Source organism: Cupressus sempervirens, chromosome 2 (assembly GCF_028749045.1).
Source record: "Cupressus sempervirens isolate cs-2001-9-10 chromosome 2, ASM2874904v1, whole genome shotgun sequence".
In the NCBI taxonomy this organism is placed as follows: Eukaryota; Viridiplantae; Streptophyta; class Pinopsida; order Cupressales; family Cupressaceae; genus Cupressus; species Cupressus sempervirens.
The window spans coordinates 672,427,450-672,442,392 of NC_143119.1; the positions used below are offsets into that span (position 1 = coordinate 672,427,450).

At 31.6% G+C, this 14,943-nt stretch overlaps 1 protein-coding gene across 3 annotated transcripts in view; it reads right to left on the reverse strand.

Moving 5' to 3' along the window:
- Nucleotides 1-10,371: 10,371 nt before the first annotated feature.
- LOC149575143 (uncharacterized) overlaps nucleotides 10,372-14,943 on the reverse strand; it is a 114,710-nt gene continuing 110,138 nt past the window's right edge. For all 3 annotated transcript variants that reach the window (XM_089815007.1, XM_089815008.1, XM_089815009.1), the window contains 3 exons: nucleotides 11,429-11,490; nucleotides 11,272-11,323; nucleotides 10,372-11,150 (listed from right to left, as the gene is read on the reverse strand). In XM_089815007.1, the coding sequence (XP_089671133.1) occupies nucleotides 11,067-11,150; nucleotides 11,272-11,323; nucleotides 11,429-11,490 (198 nt within the window). In that variant the 3' untranslated portion in view covers nucleotides 10,372-11,066. The remainder of the gene's footprint in view (nucleotides 11,151-11,271; nucleotides 11,324-11,428; nucleotides 11,491-14,943) is intronic.

Consider the following 14,943-nt stretch of genomic DNA (forward strand, 5'->3'; position numbering starts at 1 on the left):
AAGACATGAAGACAACAAGGCTATGAATGGATTTGGAAAATCAATAAAGGTCAACTATGATTTCTTAAAGCCTATTATGGAATTTGACTATAATAAAACAAATATAGGGTCAAAATATCCTTATGGTCCTAAAGGAGCTATAGGACCAATATATGAGATGTAATGGGTCTATAGGTAACAAGGGGTTAGTCAGTTTTTACAAATAAATAAATAATATAATTGAATCAATTTGTGGACTTCATAAATTTTTTTTAGTCCATTTGTACCATTTTTCAAGGTTTTAAATTTGGAAATTGAAAATGTAACAGTTAGTTGGTTTTAGGAGGAAAACTTGGATTTTGAGTTGACTAGGACTTTAATCCCATCAAAACCAATGGGAAACAGTTTGGGAAGGTGGGAAATTAGTTTTAAAAAGCCTTGGCACATCATTTTGAATCATTATATGGTAGTGTATGGAATTGTACGGCCTACTCCAATAATTTCAATAAAAAGCTTAGTTTCTTGCAATTTCCTTGAGATTTTTGAATGATTCTTGCATAATTTTGGTTATTCAATCATTATTAATGAAGTAAAAACTTATCAATACATGTTTTGTGATATGATAAAGGATTTTTAGGGTTTGACCAATCTGATTTTTCATTTTATTTCTTACTAGTGTGAAACAAGGCTCTTAATTTTATTGATTTGAGGGTTTTTGGAGAATGAGGATCCATCCCATGAATTTGTAGTTGTTGTTTCTCATGGTATGGATCCTATGTAACATATATTTGATGTTAATAACACTTTAACTTGCAAGAGAAGTGGTTTGGAGGTCCATGAGGTTGAAGGAGAAAGGTGCATGGAAATGGAGGCTAGGCTATAGCATGCAACAAGAGATCTACCCTATGGAGGTGATTATTTTATGCCAAACGGGGTTATTACATGATGTCCTAGAGATGGTTTTGGATCATTGATTTGGTCTCAAAAGTGTTGGGAGGTTGGATTGCCAAGAGGCCCTAGATTTAGGCCTATTTTGGTGAGGGTTTTACACTTTTCATATGAAATGAAGTGTTGGGTTAAAATGGGTCATTAAATCATTTTATTCGGACCAAAATACAACTTTAAGAGAAGTGGGAGAATTCGGTAACAAGTTTTTCTATAGGTTCATTTGTAAAAGTGGCCTAATTTGGCCTAAATTTAGTGAAATTGGCAAATTTGTATGCATTTGATTCAAAACAACTATACCTAATTTTTCAATATGTTATAGAAATTCCAAAAGGGTATTAGAATATGTAATTTTGTTTCAAGTTTATTTAGAAAACTTTGGAGAAACATAAATAAACAATTATGGGTTGTCCTAATTTGAGCAAAACTAGGCCTAATAGGAGTAACTTGGAGTTTGGAAGCAAACCCATTGTTTGTGAGTGTAAGATATATTGGAACACTTCATTTAAGGTATTTACAAGTGATATAAGTCTATTGGGACATTGGGTAAGTCATTGTTTGGTTTTTAACCTCTTGAAGTCATTTAGGTGTCATTAGGCCTATTTGTTAATTCTTATTTTTCCCTTATAAATCCATACAAGTTTGGTTTCCCATCATACTTTCTTGCATCACAATGACTCATTCCAAATAAGAGTCTTCAAGCACACATTATAGATCTAAAATAACTCACCTTAGATAAGACGAGCCCTAGTTTTTAGATTGTACCATATCATAGAGCCTATATCCTCCAAACGACATTTTAAAATATCCCAACAATTAACTCCTCTCAAAATCTTATGGGTGAAGATGTGAGCTTAAACCTAATTTTGATTGGTGCACCATACCAATATAATTTGGCTATAAGAACTTGCACATTCAAAATTATAGAGCATAGACCGACCCCCTCCCCCATCATTTTAGGCCTATATGTAAACTCCCACTTAACTAAGCTTCACTTAAAAGTGCACAAGTTACCACTCTGATAAATAGTGAGTTTAATTAAGCTCCACTTAAAAGTGTGATAATTACCACTATGATAAATAGGAAGATCCTAGATCCTTGATTGAAGAAGAGTTAACCCTAGCAATAATAGATTATCATTAATGAATCTAGTGATTAACCTTTCGATGCAACTCATCTAACAAGTCCTTCTATTATAAGCTAGCAATGTCTTCCAATAGCTAAAGGTATACTTAGAGAAAAGTAAAAGGACCAATTTGAAATCTTGTGAAAATATTGGTAGTTAATCTCTAAATAGGCTCATGAGTGCTAAAAAATTAAATAGAAGATATGTGATCACTAACTTAGAATAATTGTTGCCAGACCACTCAATTGAGGTGCAACTATCAATAGTCAATAGAGAGTCATTTCAACTTGTCCATTCTCTCTCCCTTATATCTCACAACAAATATAAACTAGAAAGTAACTTTGACCTTCGAATCGATCAATGGAAACCACCATTCCACTTTGTCTAGATAATTCAACCATGGGCCATTGATCTCCTACTAGTAAATATAACCCATCATATGTTAGGGAGATTCAATGGGTTTAATAAGATACAAAAATAAGACTCAAATGGTAATGGCCATATTTGACTCGAGCATTTAAGTGTGAGGGCTATGTGTTCCATCCTATGATATCAACCTTTAAGAAACAAGAGTTGCACATAGTTGAAGTCCCTGTGTTAGGAAGGATGGGGAAGTATTAGGATGTATTCATTAGGTTTAGTATTGTGTGAAACAATTTAAAGGACTACTTGCAGAGATTCTTTCAGAAACAACAAGAAAGTAGGAGGCAAGATCTTTAGACGCTAATAGAAAGTCATCTATTGATGGAGATCTATTGCCATGGTTGAAGCATGTAGTGTAAATGCAAACCTAACTTCCATCTTTAATTAAAGAATTCGTATTTGGATATTTTAATGGTAAGAGTTACAAAATTGTCAAGGTTGATGAAAAATATGATACTTCTATAGAAAGATTGGGTGTCCTATTTGGACACCTCAATTTCAAGATTTTCTTGTAAATAGAATAATATGGCATTATCAATATGGTCTAATCTAGATTTAAGGTCAACTAACTCTACCTATGAAATTGTAATTTCTTACGATAATAGTTTTTTTCTTGTATTTTGTCAATGAAATCAAAAATGGATTTACATGATCACATTACATCATTTATTTGTACACATTCTTCCCCAAGGGTTGTTTTCTCTTCAGAGTCTGCTCATTATTTATAATAATTTTTTGCACTTTCACATTCTAAGAAACTCATTGATCTAGAAATTATTTCCTTAATATTGTTTTGAATTTGTAAGATGCTTTCACTTTAATCAAATGAATATACACACACTATTACCCTTCTTCTCAAGGTCATGTTGCCTAGTCATATTACTAATTAGCTAGCATAGATCCCTAGTTTAATTCATCAATTAATTTTGATAAAATAACTCAAATTTTTTTTTCCACATAGAAAGTGTTGAAAGTAATAATGTTTCAAAATATATATTTACTAGTAGCATTATGCTTAAGCTTTGCTTGCACTTTACCTATATGTATGAGGGATCCATTATAAATTAATCTAGGAGACACCTACTAAAGAGTTAAAAAAAAATTGTATCCAAATTGATATTGGGAAATTGCAAAATATTACTAAAACTCCAAAAGTATTTTCAATTTCTATTGTATTTAAGAAAAATAGTTAAGGGTATTAATAGCCAAAAAATCAAATAAATAATAAAGCATCCAACCTAGAATGGCATTGCTAACTATTCTCACTTTGAATAAAAAGTAAACCTTACATGAAGCACAAAAAATCACCGTTCTAGCTTTTCACTAAGGTAGTTATAAGCTCCACGTACAAAAAGAATAGGAAATAAGAGCAAAATTGCTTGAAAATGCCAAAATGACAAGGTTGTTTCTTATTCAATTTCATCCAAAATGCAAATCATCACAAATATACTATAGTTACCTAGAAAAATCTAGCTGTGAAACAACAATTCCACTCAATAGAAACTAGTATGAATAAATCCTTGCACTTGCACTAGATACTCATTCTTCTTAGTTTGGTTGGACTTAATAGACAATTTTAAATCAAAATACTAAATCCACAATACAAACAACAATGTCAAAATGTAAGTATTAAAAACTTAAATACTTCTAACCATAATTTAAAAATTCACTATGTTTGATACAAAAGGTTTCCCTTTCAAAACCCCAAGGCCTAATGAAATTTTATCTAGATAAATACCATTAGTAGTGCTTTAAAAAAACTATATATTTCTCAAGAAGGGGGATGCAAATTTTGTAGACTTCTACACAAGATATTAAAAATATGGTTTCCATAGTTTCCTCGTTGCTGGAGGCTCCTTGTGGGCATTCCAAACTCATGAAAACAATAACATTACAATTGACATAACAAATTAAAAAATAAAACAAGGCCCTAATCATTTCTAGATATGCAATAAGAAACACCAGATTTGATTCTATACATTGAAGAGCCTTTACAACATTACGTAAGTTGAAAATTAGTTAACCTTTTTTATAGAGGAAATCATGAAAATGATCTTGAAGGAATGAATGAAAAAATGTAATCACTTGGACTAGAATTTCTACCCATGCATAGATTGCAACAGTTGGGAAGTATTGCAGAGCCCATGAGAGGACCTATTAGCATGTACAATTTACTATTCAAAGAAGGTTGCCTTAAGTTATCATTGTGAGAAATATTATAAAAATCAAACTTAATACTCACAACCCTAAATCTGAAATCTTTACTCGGCACTTGAAAAGTGCTCGGCACATGAAGGTGCCGAGTGCCAGTTTTGCTCGGCACTTGCTTGGCACAAGAAGGTGTTGAGTGATAGATTGCTCGGCACTTGATGTGCCGAGTGACAGACAACAGGTGTCGAGTAAACTCAGCACACAAAGGAGAAAGCTCAACACCAATGGATGTCGAGTGAGCTCGGCTCACAAAGAAAATGCTCGGCACAAAAAATGCAGTAGGTGCTGAGTGTTCTATTTCAACTAAAATATTATAACTTAGAGAAATTCAACGTGAATGCTTTCACCATTAAAAAAATCAGAAAGGCCAAAGCTTTAACTTTTCAAACAAACTTGTCAAATGCAATGAATAGAAGAAGAAGATAGATTCAAGTATGCCTGCTTGTTTTCTATTCAATCTTTCATTAAACTATTACAAAATCTGGGAGCATTCGGCTTCAACCAGAAAAACCCTAAAATAACCCTAAACTGATAATACTTCAAACTTCAATAAACTTTTAAACCTGCAACTCTAATGGCTGCATACAATGGTGCTTGGAGCAATCACTGCTTCAATAGGACAAATCCAAACAACAACTTACAGAGAGAACAGGGAAACACGTGCAACTGCAGGCACAAACTTCTTTTCTTCTTCCTTCCTCTGCTTTGCTCTCCTCTGCAATTTCTTATCTGCTTGAACTCTACAAATGAATGAATAAACATTCCTTTTGTCACATTCCATCTTCCCCCTCTTTTATGATTTGAAAAATCTCACCTACCCATAATAATGTTTCTATCTGTTCTGGACGGCAGGAAGGTAGGTGAGCGTTTGGCTCCAGGGAGAAACGTACGCTGTCGTAATATATATTCCAACAATCATTAATAAAGTTGAAAAACAAAAATAAAAATAAATTAAATTGTTTTTGAATCTATTCTTGCTCTAGGTTAACTAAGCATAGAGCTATAGCCTAAGTTTTCCTAGATATCAAATCTCGATCTACGAGCTCCAAAAAAACCATCTTGACTTGGATCTTAAAGTCAGTGTAGAAAAAGAAACAAAGAGAATCCATTAATCATTCTATTGTTAGGTATGATGGTGTGCGACATATAATTGCGCAGAAGATGTGCAATAATAACTTATGAACATAATCTCTGCATTTGCAAAGATAAGAGATAACAATTTTGCCAATTCTAAGTCTCCAATTTCATGCAAACAATTTGAAAATGAAATTAAGCATGGATATGTTGAAGAGCATTTTAATAATGAATTCTAACGATAATTTTTATTCTTGAAATTTTTTAAATTATTTCAAATTGAATCAATTGAATGATATATAAATAAAGTGATCTTAGCACATTTGAAAAAATTGATTGCTTATTATTATCAAATTATTAATATCAAATTATATTAAATGTTATGAATATTACATTTGTATTAGGCTTCTCTAGATATAGATAGATAGTTACATTATATGATATATTCATATCATAATAGTATTGAACTCAATCAATAAAAATGATCACTATCACAATATTTAGTACTAGTTGGGATAGAAGCTTGTTAGACTGCTAAAACAAAGTATGGTAGATTGTGGCTATGTGGATATGCTATCAAAGGAAGATTGACAGGTTTTGGCATGTGTAAAGAAATAGAGTTATTATAAGGCATAGATGAATGAGGAATTTTCTACTAGATAGTAGTGATGATTGGATTCAAGTAATTAGTAGGATAGAAATAGAAATTGGGAATGAATTAAGATGGTGGAAGTAGCTTCTTCTGATTGTGAATTTACCTTGTGATTGTAAAAGAACAAAAATTAAAGAATTAATCTATCTACTATGATTGTTCTTGTTTCTTCCTCTTCAATTTCATCAATATTTTAATTTCTTGGCACATTCCATAAATTTATATTCTTGATTGTATTTATGCAATTGTAATTGCTCTATTGTCATTTGTATATTCATAAGTCTTCTATCACGAAATATAATAGCATAGGTATTATAATTAATCTCTCAAAAACACTTTAGCAGATTTGTAAACAATAATCAATATATTTTTGATATTAAAGTCTATCAATACAATTATATATTAAAAATTATATTTTTCATTTGAAAAATTGATAATGTTGAAATAAAAAATACTAAAACTGACGTTCGCATTCTTTGTTTACAAGACCTGCACTAGAAAACCACTCGAATGCCATAACTGCAACAATGCACAAACAAGTCAGAGAAATTGGAGGAGAAGGTTAATGATACAGATCTAAAGAAGCAACATAGCAAGTCTTTTATCTTTCTATTCCCCATGTTTTACTCTAATTAACATAGAAGCAATTGGCCTGATCATATTTTTACTTGGAGTAATCCTTTAGAAATGAATGTTCCATATACCAAACGCTGTGATTCCAGTTGGACATGTCAGACCAACACACATACGAGGATATCAATATTGGTTACACATGAGGCGATTGCACTTGAAGACTCTTGCAAATATAATTGCAAATGATGATGTAATTTTTGGAGGCGACGATGCACCTTCGCTGTAGTCTGCAGTTGCAAGAGGCCCACCTTATTCTGGGCTGTGCCCTTGTCCTTTCACCTCCTTCCTTTAACACGCTTTCCTCTACGATTTGTTCACCCTTTCACAATACCAAGCGTTTAAATGTCAACAAACTTTAACAAACCCTAATTACATTCCAAAATATTAGGAGGCATGAATGTTGATGTCATCTGTCTTCGGATGCAAATGTGTGGAGCATTTATATCCCAAATTGTTGTAGGCTTCCACAAACACACACCTAATTTTTTAGCTAAATTTTCTCAGAAGGAAAAAAAAAGAGACTACCAATTAAAAATCATAGAAATGTTGAAGAGGACTATAGTGAAACTAACAATATCCTAAAGTGAATTGAAAACATTAGTCTCCACCATTAATTTAATGTCGATAGAAATCGAGGGAACCATCTATTCTACTATTAAAAGCTTTCATGACTATTTGGAAACTCCAAATTTATGTGTCACATAACAAACTTTTAATCAATTATTTGCTCCTGACTTTTCCCCTCCCATTTGTTGTAGTTAATGTTCCAACAGTAGTAAATAAATAATTGTTGCCCATGTGACAAACTTTGTCTGAGTTGCTGGCAACATAAGTTCAGTTTAGGTGTAAGTCAGAGTTTTAGTTTGAACCAATATCTGGTTGTAAATGTGTTTGAGTTAAGTGTCCATAAGTTTCAATTAGCTGTCAAGTTTATGTGTTGTAATCACAAACTAGTTTTCTGTCAATCTAATTAATAATTATTTAGGAATGTTGGTGGATCAAGCTATTGCATCTAATATTCAATAAAATGAAGCTGAAAGTTCCTTCTTTCTCTATTTTAAATCTGTTGTTTTATTTTCTTAATAAATTTAAGTTTACATCATGACATTGTAGAAAAAATATCGGCAACCGGGAGCGACTCAAAAACACGGAGTCTTAAGTACCAAAATAAGCGAAGTGCAAATAGTGGATGAGAAAATTGACCAAGTTTATGAGGTCGCAATTTGATCCTCTTTTGTGGGTGCCAATGTAGATCCCACATGTCAATCAGTGTGACAGTTAATATGATAAATCAACTTATTAGATTGATGTCTTTCAACATAGTTGATAGAAATTTTTTAAAGTCATACATAGTGGTACAGTTAAACCCTCACAAGATCGACTCATCAAAAATTACACAAATTACCAAGATCGTAATATTTAGTACTTAAAATTATACGTGGTAGACATCCTTAAAACCTCACAAGATCTACTTCCAAAAGTCATGCAGATGCATACAAAGCAATAATATTTAGTACTTAAAATTATACGTGGTAGAAATTCTTAAAACCTCACAAGATCTACTTCCAAAAGTGATGCAGATGCATACAAAGCAGCTTTCGATTCAGCACTTTTTATCATGCCATTGTGCTAAGAGCATAGAGCAAACATATCTACAATTGCTCGTCAAATTTTCCAACCCGTAAGCGTAGAGGTATTCTTGAAATGAGTCAAAATCCATGGAATTGAGAATCTGAGATGCCATATGCAGTACAAATATAGATAATACACATTCTTCATGAATAAAATCACTCAATAGTTTAGTTTGAAATCACATCCGAAATACTCTAAGGCTACTTCGACAGCTCCCTCTAGTTAGTTCCTGTCAAAGGCAGGAAACTGATGGAATCATAAAGTTCCATATTAGTTACATAATCTAAAAATCTCAAGATACACTAATGTTTGCAAAAGCTATATTAATTTACATGTTTTCTTGGAATTGAAAAATACAATTTTTTTAAAATTGTATTGACTCATGATGAAAAAGGCAATGAAAAAATTCAATTTTCTTCAATAAAAATACAAGTATGTTTTCCAACACCTCTATTAATGAATGCATTAATTGCAACTTGATTTTTTCTACAATTGTGAGAAGTGGATAAACCTTTTTTTTTTAAATCATTTTTCTAACACCTCTATTAATAATGCATTAATTGCATCTTTATCTTTTCCACATTTGTGACAAGTGGATAATTTTTTTTTAAAAACAATCATTTTTATTTTCCACCTCACAAATATGTCTAATCAATATTAATTATTCCTATCTGTTTTCCTTACCAAGTTCAAATATAGACTTCAATGTTTTATATTTTTTATTTTAAATATATTTATTACTAGTTTTACATTAATGTTTATTTTTGTAATTTATAAAATGTTATTCAAATATAAATATTTTAAACAAATATAGAGTTAAATATATTTTTTATTTTAAACACATTTATTATTTTCTACTATTTTACAATTTTGCTCATTTTTTTAATACCATTAATACTACGTCTCAAACTTACTAAATATTTTGGTACTTTGATTTAAGTAATCAACATTTTTTAAAAAATTAAATATTTAAACTTATAATTGAATTGGTAAAAATGAGTAGTTCATTCATATAATATAATTTTGATTGTTATTTATATATTTCTTAAAATAATAAAATTATTAATATTTTTCAAATTCTTTTCAATTCTCTCTATTATTCCACCTTAACTTGTCTTTATAATAACATATCATTCTCTCTTTTAGCTCTCTATTCGTATAACATTATATCCCAAGGGCCATAGGCATCTTTGATATCAACACCAACTTAGTTGTATATATATAAAAAAATGTTATGAACGTTTCCATTTTAAAAGACACTTCAACATTTTTCATTAGTTCCTCACCAAACACAAAAAACTAATCTTGAGCCACAAGTTTCTATCAGTAAAACAGAGGCGTTGACAAGATAGAGATCATTGCAAAAACTACTTTAGTCAACCATAAAAACATGAATGCAGGAACTTTGGCGCATGCGCCCCTTGTTTTCAAACCCTTTCACCAAAAAAAAACTCAAAAAGTTTCCTATATATGTAATAGCAAGGGCACTGTGGAGAATTATAAAACTCAATTCATAACATAGCATATCAAATTGTCAAAACAGATGAACTAAATCATGAGATGGATCAATATCATAAATATTAGTTCTTCATGAATTTAAGACACTCTCTCTGGCGCAGGTTCTGCTATTGTGCATTTGTAATTGGGAAAAACATGATTCAAATGATTAAAAAAAAAAACAAAAGAAACTAGAACATAGTTTAATAAAAATCCATTAAACTGCTCCACAATAGTAGATGCATAGAGCACCTTATTTTATGTTTCAAATACATACTTCGCTGTAACTTATAAGACAAACTAAATGAGGGAGAAACATACAAAACCGGCCAAATTTAAACACAACTTTAACTTCCTCACAAAGGAAGCATTTCTTACTAAAATTAAATGACAGGCATAAAGCAATATGCCTTATGGACCTGCCCTAACATCAACTTGTTCCCTTCAAAAAATGGGCTCTGAATGAAAACCCTACTGACACTCCATTGATGCATGTCGAATCATAGATTTTCTCACGTATCAGGTGGCAAGGATGTAAAGAGTAAGGAATACATAGATATTCTTAACCACAAGAGGTGTTCGCCATTTTACACAGTAGAAACTGTCAAAAAAATGATCCTTGAACAAATGCAAGGAACAAATGTTACAACAATAGGCACCAAAACTCCCTATAATCTCTATCCATGTACATAGCTTACACTGACAGTACATTCTGCAAAACCAAGCAGAATAAAAGAATAATGGACTGATTTATATATAGACTGGCCATACTTCCGAGCAAACTTCAACTAATCAGCTATGATTGAATCAATGGGCTCTGCCATATTCTCCCCCAAAAAGGGAAATACTTCATTCAATTTGATGATACAATACAAGCACAGGCAATATGGAACATCACCCAATGTCACGAACTACCTCCTCTCTTCTGATTCTCTCCTCCTCTTCTCTGTTGAAGATTGCATTCAATTGCTGTTCCAACTGTTAAACAACATCAATGGCAAATTGTTTAACCAGCATCAACGACAATCATTAGATTCTAATGTGTAATATATCAAGCTAAATATTCTCCTACTAAGTCAATTGCATCTGAGATATTAACCTTAGCATTCCTAAGCTTTTCTCTTTGTAACTCGATGACAAGATTTGCCACCCTGAAAAACAAAGAATGAATCTGTCAGTAATCATCACTGGGATTCTAGAATTTGAAGATCATTTTCTTGCAATATTGTTCTCCTATTACAAGTAGATTCCTCTACCTGCTTTGCAACTCTGATATCTGCTGTAAGTGTTCTCGCTCATTGTCAGAAGAACTCTCAGCCTGTGTACCAAGAATGAATTAAAATGACAATGTCAGATTTAATCCCAACATTGGAACAATTTTATTGAAGTTTTGTGAATTTCAGTAGCTTTTACAACTTATCTCATTCATTGTAGTTATTGGAAGAAACAAGCAGGCTATTACAAGCACCAATTTAAGCCTGAATATCTCATAAATAAGTAAAACCTTTTAGAATTTGTTCTCCTCAACGGATAGTATCACATATCACAAGCATGATAAGTAATTACTATTTCAACCAAACCTTCAAGAATGTGTAGGCTGAGAAATAAAAAAGAATAATGACAAATATTACAAGCAAGATAGGTATCAGCCAGAATGTTAAATATATAGAACTCGATCCTCAAAACCAATTGAATCCTTCAGAGATGAGATAAAGCTCCAGGTTCACTTAGTGTTAGGAAGCCAAATATTTTGCTTGTTGGGTTACAGTGTGTTGCTATTTTAGTATTTTGTGATGTCTTCTGACATACCATAGCATAAATGCCAAGGCGTTCATTTAATCCAAGCCTTGCTTCACTTCATTTGACTGAGTGCTTCACTACTTCCTTGTGAGATGTGATTATAATTATCTATCTTGAAGTTAAGTTCAAATAAATTCTTCTGCAATGGCTTACAATGTCTTTCTTAAAACTAAACACGCTGCCTAAATATGTTTTACAGACATTCATTTTTTCGCTCTTCAAATGTGCTAGATTATCTAAGAAGTTGGCTAAATTTTGGTTTGCATTTACCATGCCTAAAATGAAAAAGAAGCACTATTAATTTTCAAACTTGCAATATGCCAGGTTGCTTGCCCACACCCCTGGTACCGGGTACTCAGTGGAGAGCACCATAACTAAGGACTTTGATTATGATTTCTGAATTTTTTTTTCAGATTTCTGTTTACGTATCAGCTTGTTGTTTATCAAGCTTATTTCAATACGTAATCAGTTTGAAACTTTGATACAGTGTTAATTAATAGTAAACTTTATCCCTGTTCGAGTCAGAAGTTTATCATTTACAACATGTCACTGTTATATGATTTATGATCTTTTGGTTCATGTTTAAAGTATGTCTTCTCTCTTATACATCTAAACATTTATCATATATTATTATTACAAACATATAGCAAATCTGAAGCTGAAAAGAATACATCAAATGTGCTAACCTTATCAATTTACTTGTTTTGAAAAGCCATTGTCATGACTCATAATTTCAGATATTCTACAAACATTAAATTATAATTAAAAAAAGTTTGACGTACCCCCATCCCCTATTCTGAAAAATAGCGGTACCCATACCCATACCCTAAGTACCCAAGTACCCCCATCCCCGTGCAACCTTGGCAATATGCTACAAACATTAACAAAAATTATAAAGAAAAGTGCCTTCCAGCTTTTTTAAAATAACTATTTTAAAAGATGCCATCAAGAAGACCGACCCTTGCAATGTAGTGTATATGTGCAGACCAACTACTAAATTAGATGACTCCAACTACAAATATATCTATTGGAACCCTTGCAGGTGCGTGCCACGAACAATAGCAGCAATAACTGCAATTACTTGCAGATTTCACTGATCTGATTCAGATTGGATTGCTGATTGTGTCTAAAATTGGACACATTTTTCGAGGTAGCAAATAAGTGCCAAAAAAACTTACACCCATCTGCCTTGTAAACTAAATTACATTATTCATTAACTGGCTCAATTTGAACATCCAAATTTCAATTTTTCTAGAGCATTTCAAATCAAATAAAACAACATTACTTGAGAACAAAAATTATGGCACACCTTGTAAGTTATTCTTTAGCGGTTTATGTAGGGATGAACAAGCAGCCATCATGAAACTGCCAACTTCAGGGATCAAACTGGGAGAAGAAGAACAACCAGAGAATGCTCGAGCAAGAATTTGCACACAACAGATTGTACGACTGTTTCAATTGATAATGAATTGATATATTACAATGTAAATGGATCTTGCTAATATAGGCAAGATGGAGAAGCAGGTAGATAACTACCCAAACTAAAAAACTAGAACTATCTAATTAAACATTAATTATTTATTGCCTAAGCAGGCTTGAGCAAGTAAATACGTACAAACTTTCCTACTCCAACAGTTTACTGAGTTTCATCAATGAAAAGGTTGGCCCATAGGTTTTTTTTTGTTCTTATTTAAATTTTAAAACATAACATTAAACTTAAATGGTACCATAAATTCAAGCCCTCAATCCTCATAATAAATTATTTTTATCTAGAGATACATTTAAACTTATCTTATTTTCAATTTCTACAAATTCTAAAATCTTACCTTAACAGGCAAGGTTAAGGATTTTTTTCATTTTTTTATTTTAAGCCTACTTTTAAGAATTTTTATTAGGGTTAGGGTTTATTTATTACTTTTGTATTCAAGTAACTTTTTAAGTCTTGGGCTAGAATTTTTTTAAATTTTAATATGTACTAAGGTTAGGGTTCAATACTTTTGGGAGATTTTAATTGAATTGAAACCCTAACCAATAGGATTCTTAATATTAAACTATAGTTTCATGGAAGCTTGAAACAAGAGGCAAGCCTTGCAGACAAATTGGGGGAGCTAGAAATCTAATATTACTTGAACAATTAGTTAAAAATGGCTTTCACTGTTAATTAATAACAGTAGCTGGATTGCTGTCCAATAAATTTTGATCAGTTACCCCATAGACTTAAGCTAATATTTGATCTCAGACTTAGACAACTACTTGGTGTATTTGGTGATTGCCCTTTTAGAAAGTTCACTTAATACTTGCCTGTTTAATCAATAATACGAATATAAACAGAAAATTTTTATTTTCTACAATTCATTGGTTAAAACTTAAACTCTAATTTATTTGCTCTCTACATCTCTATGCTATGAAAATGCTCTTAAGTTTTTTTACAAGTAGTCTTTGTCTCTTCATCTTTTTAACTATTTTTAAGTCCAAATTTTTCAACAAATATTATACTTTTGGTTTGCCCTTTTTTTCCGCAAACAATTTTTACTGCTAAAAATATACCTGTTAAACTGAACAGATCACCTGTATTGCTGTCACTCAAATTTAATCAACCATTTAATTGTCTTCACAAATCAGGCTGGCAGAAAAGTTGCAACACATCAGTGCAATTGAAACCACTTCTGACTACAACCACAATAGATGATTTTGACTTGATAAAGAATCCAACACTTCAAAATGATTGAAGACATGCAACCAGGATTAATTGGCATAAATATTAATGTTTTTTATTTGACTAAGCCAAAATGAGAAAGCAGCTCTCTCATGTGACTCAGGAAACTTGACACAGTATTCAATAAATAAACTTGACAACATATGTCAATTTAATGAACATGGAAGTTAAGCAAAATTTCAAATTCAAAAGCAAGGATAACAAATTCCTGATGAGCTATTTTGAGATAGTCGACTCCAAATAATGCCTATTTTA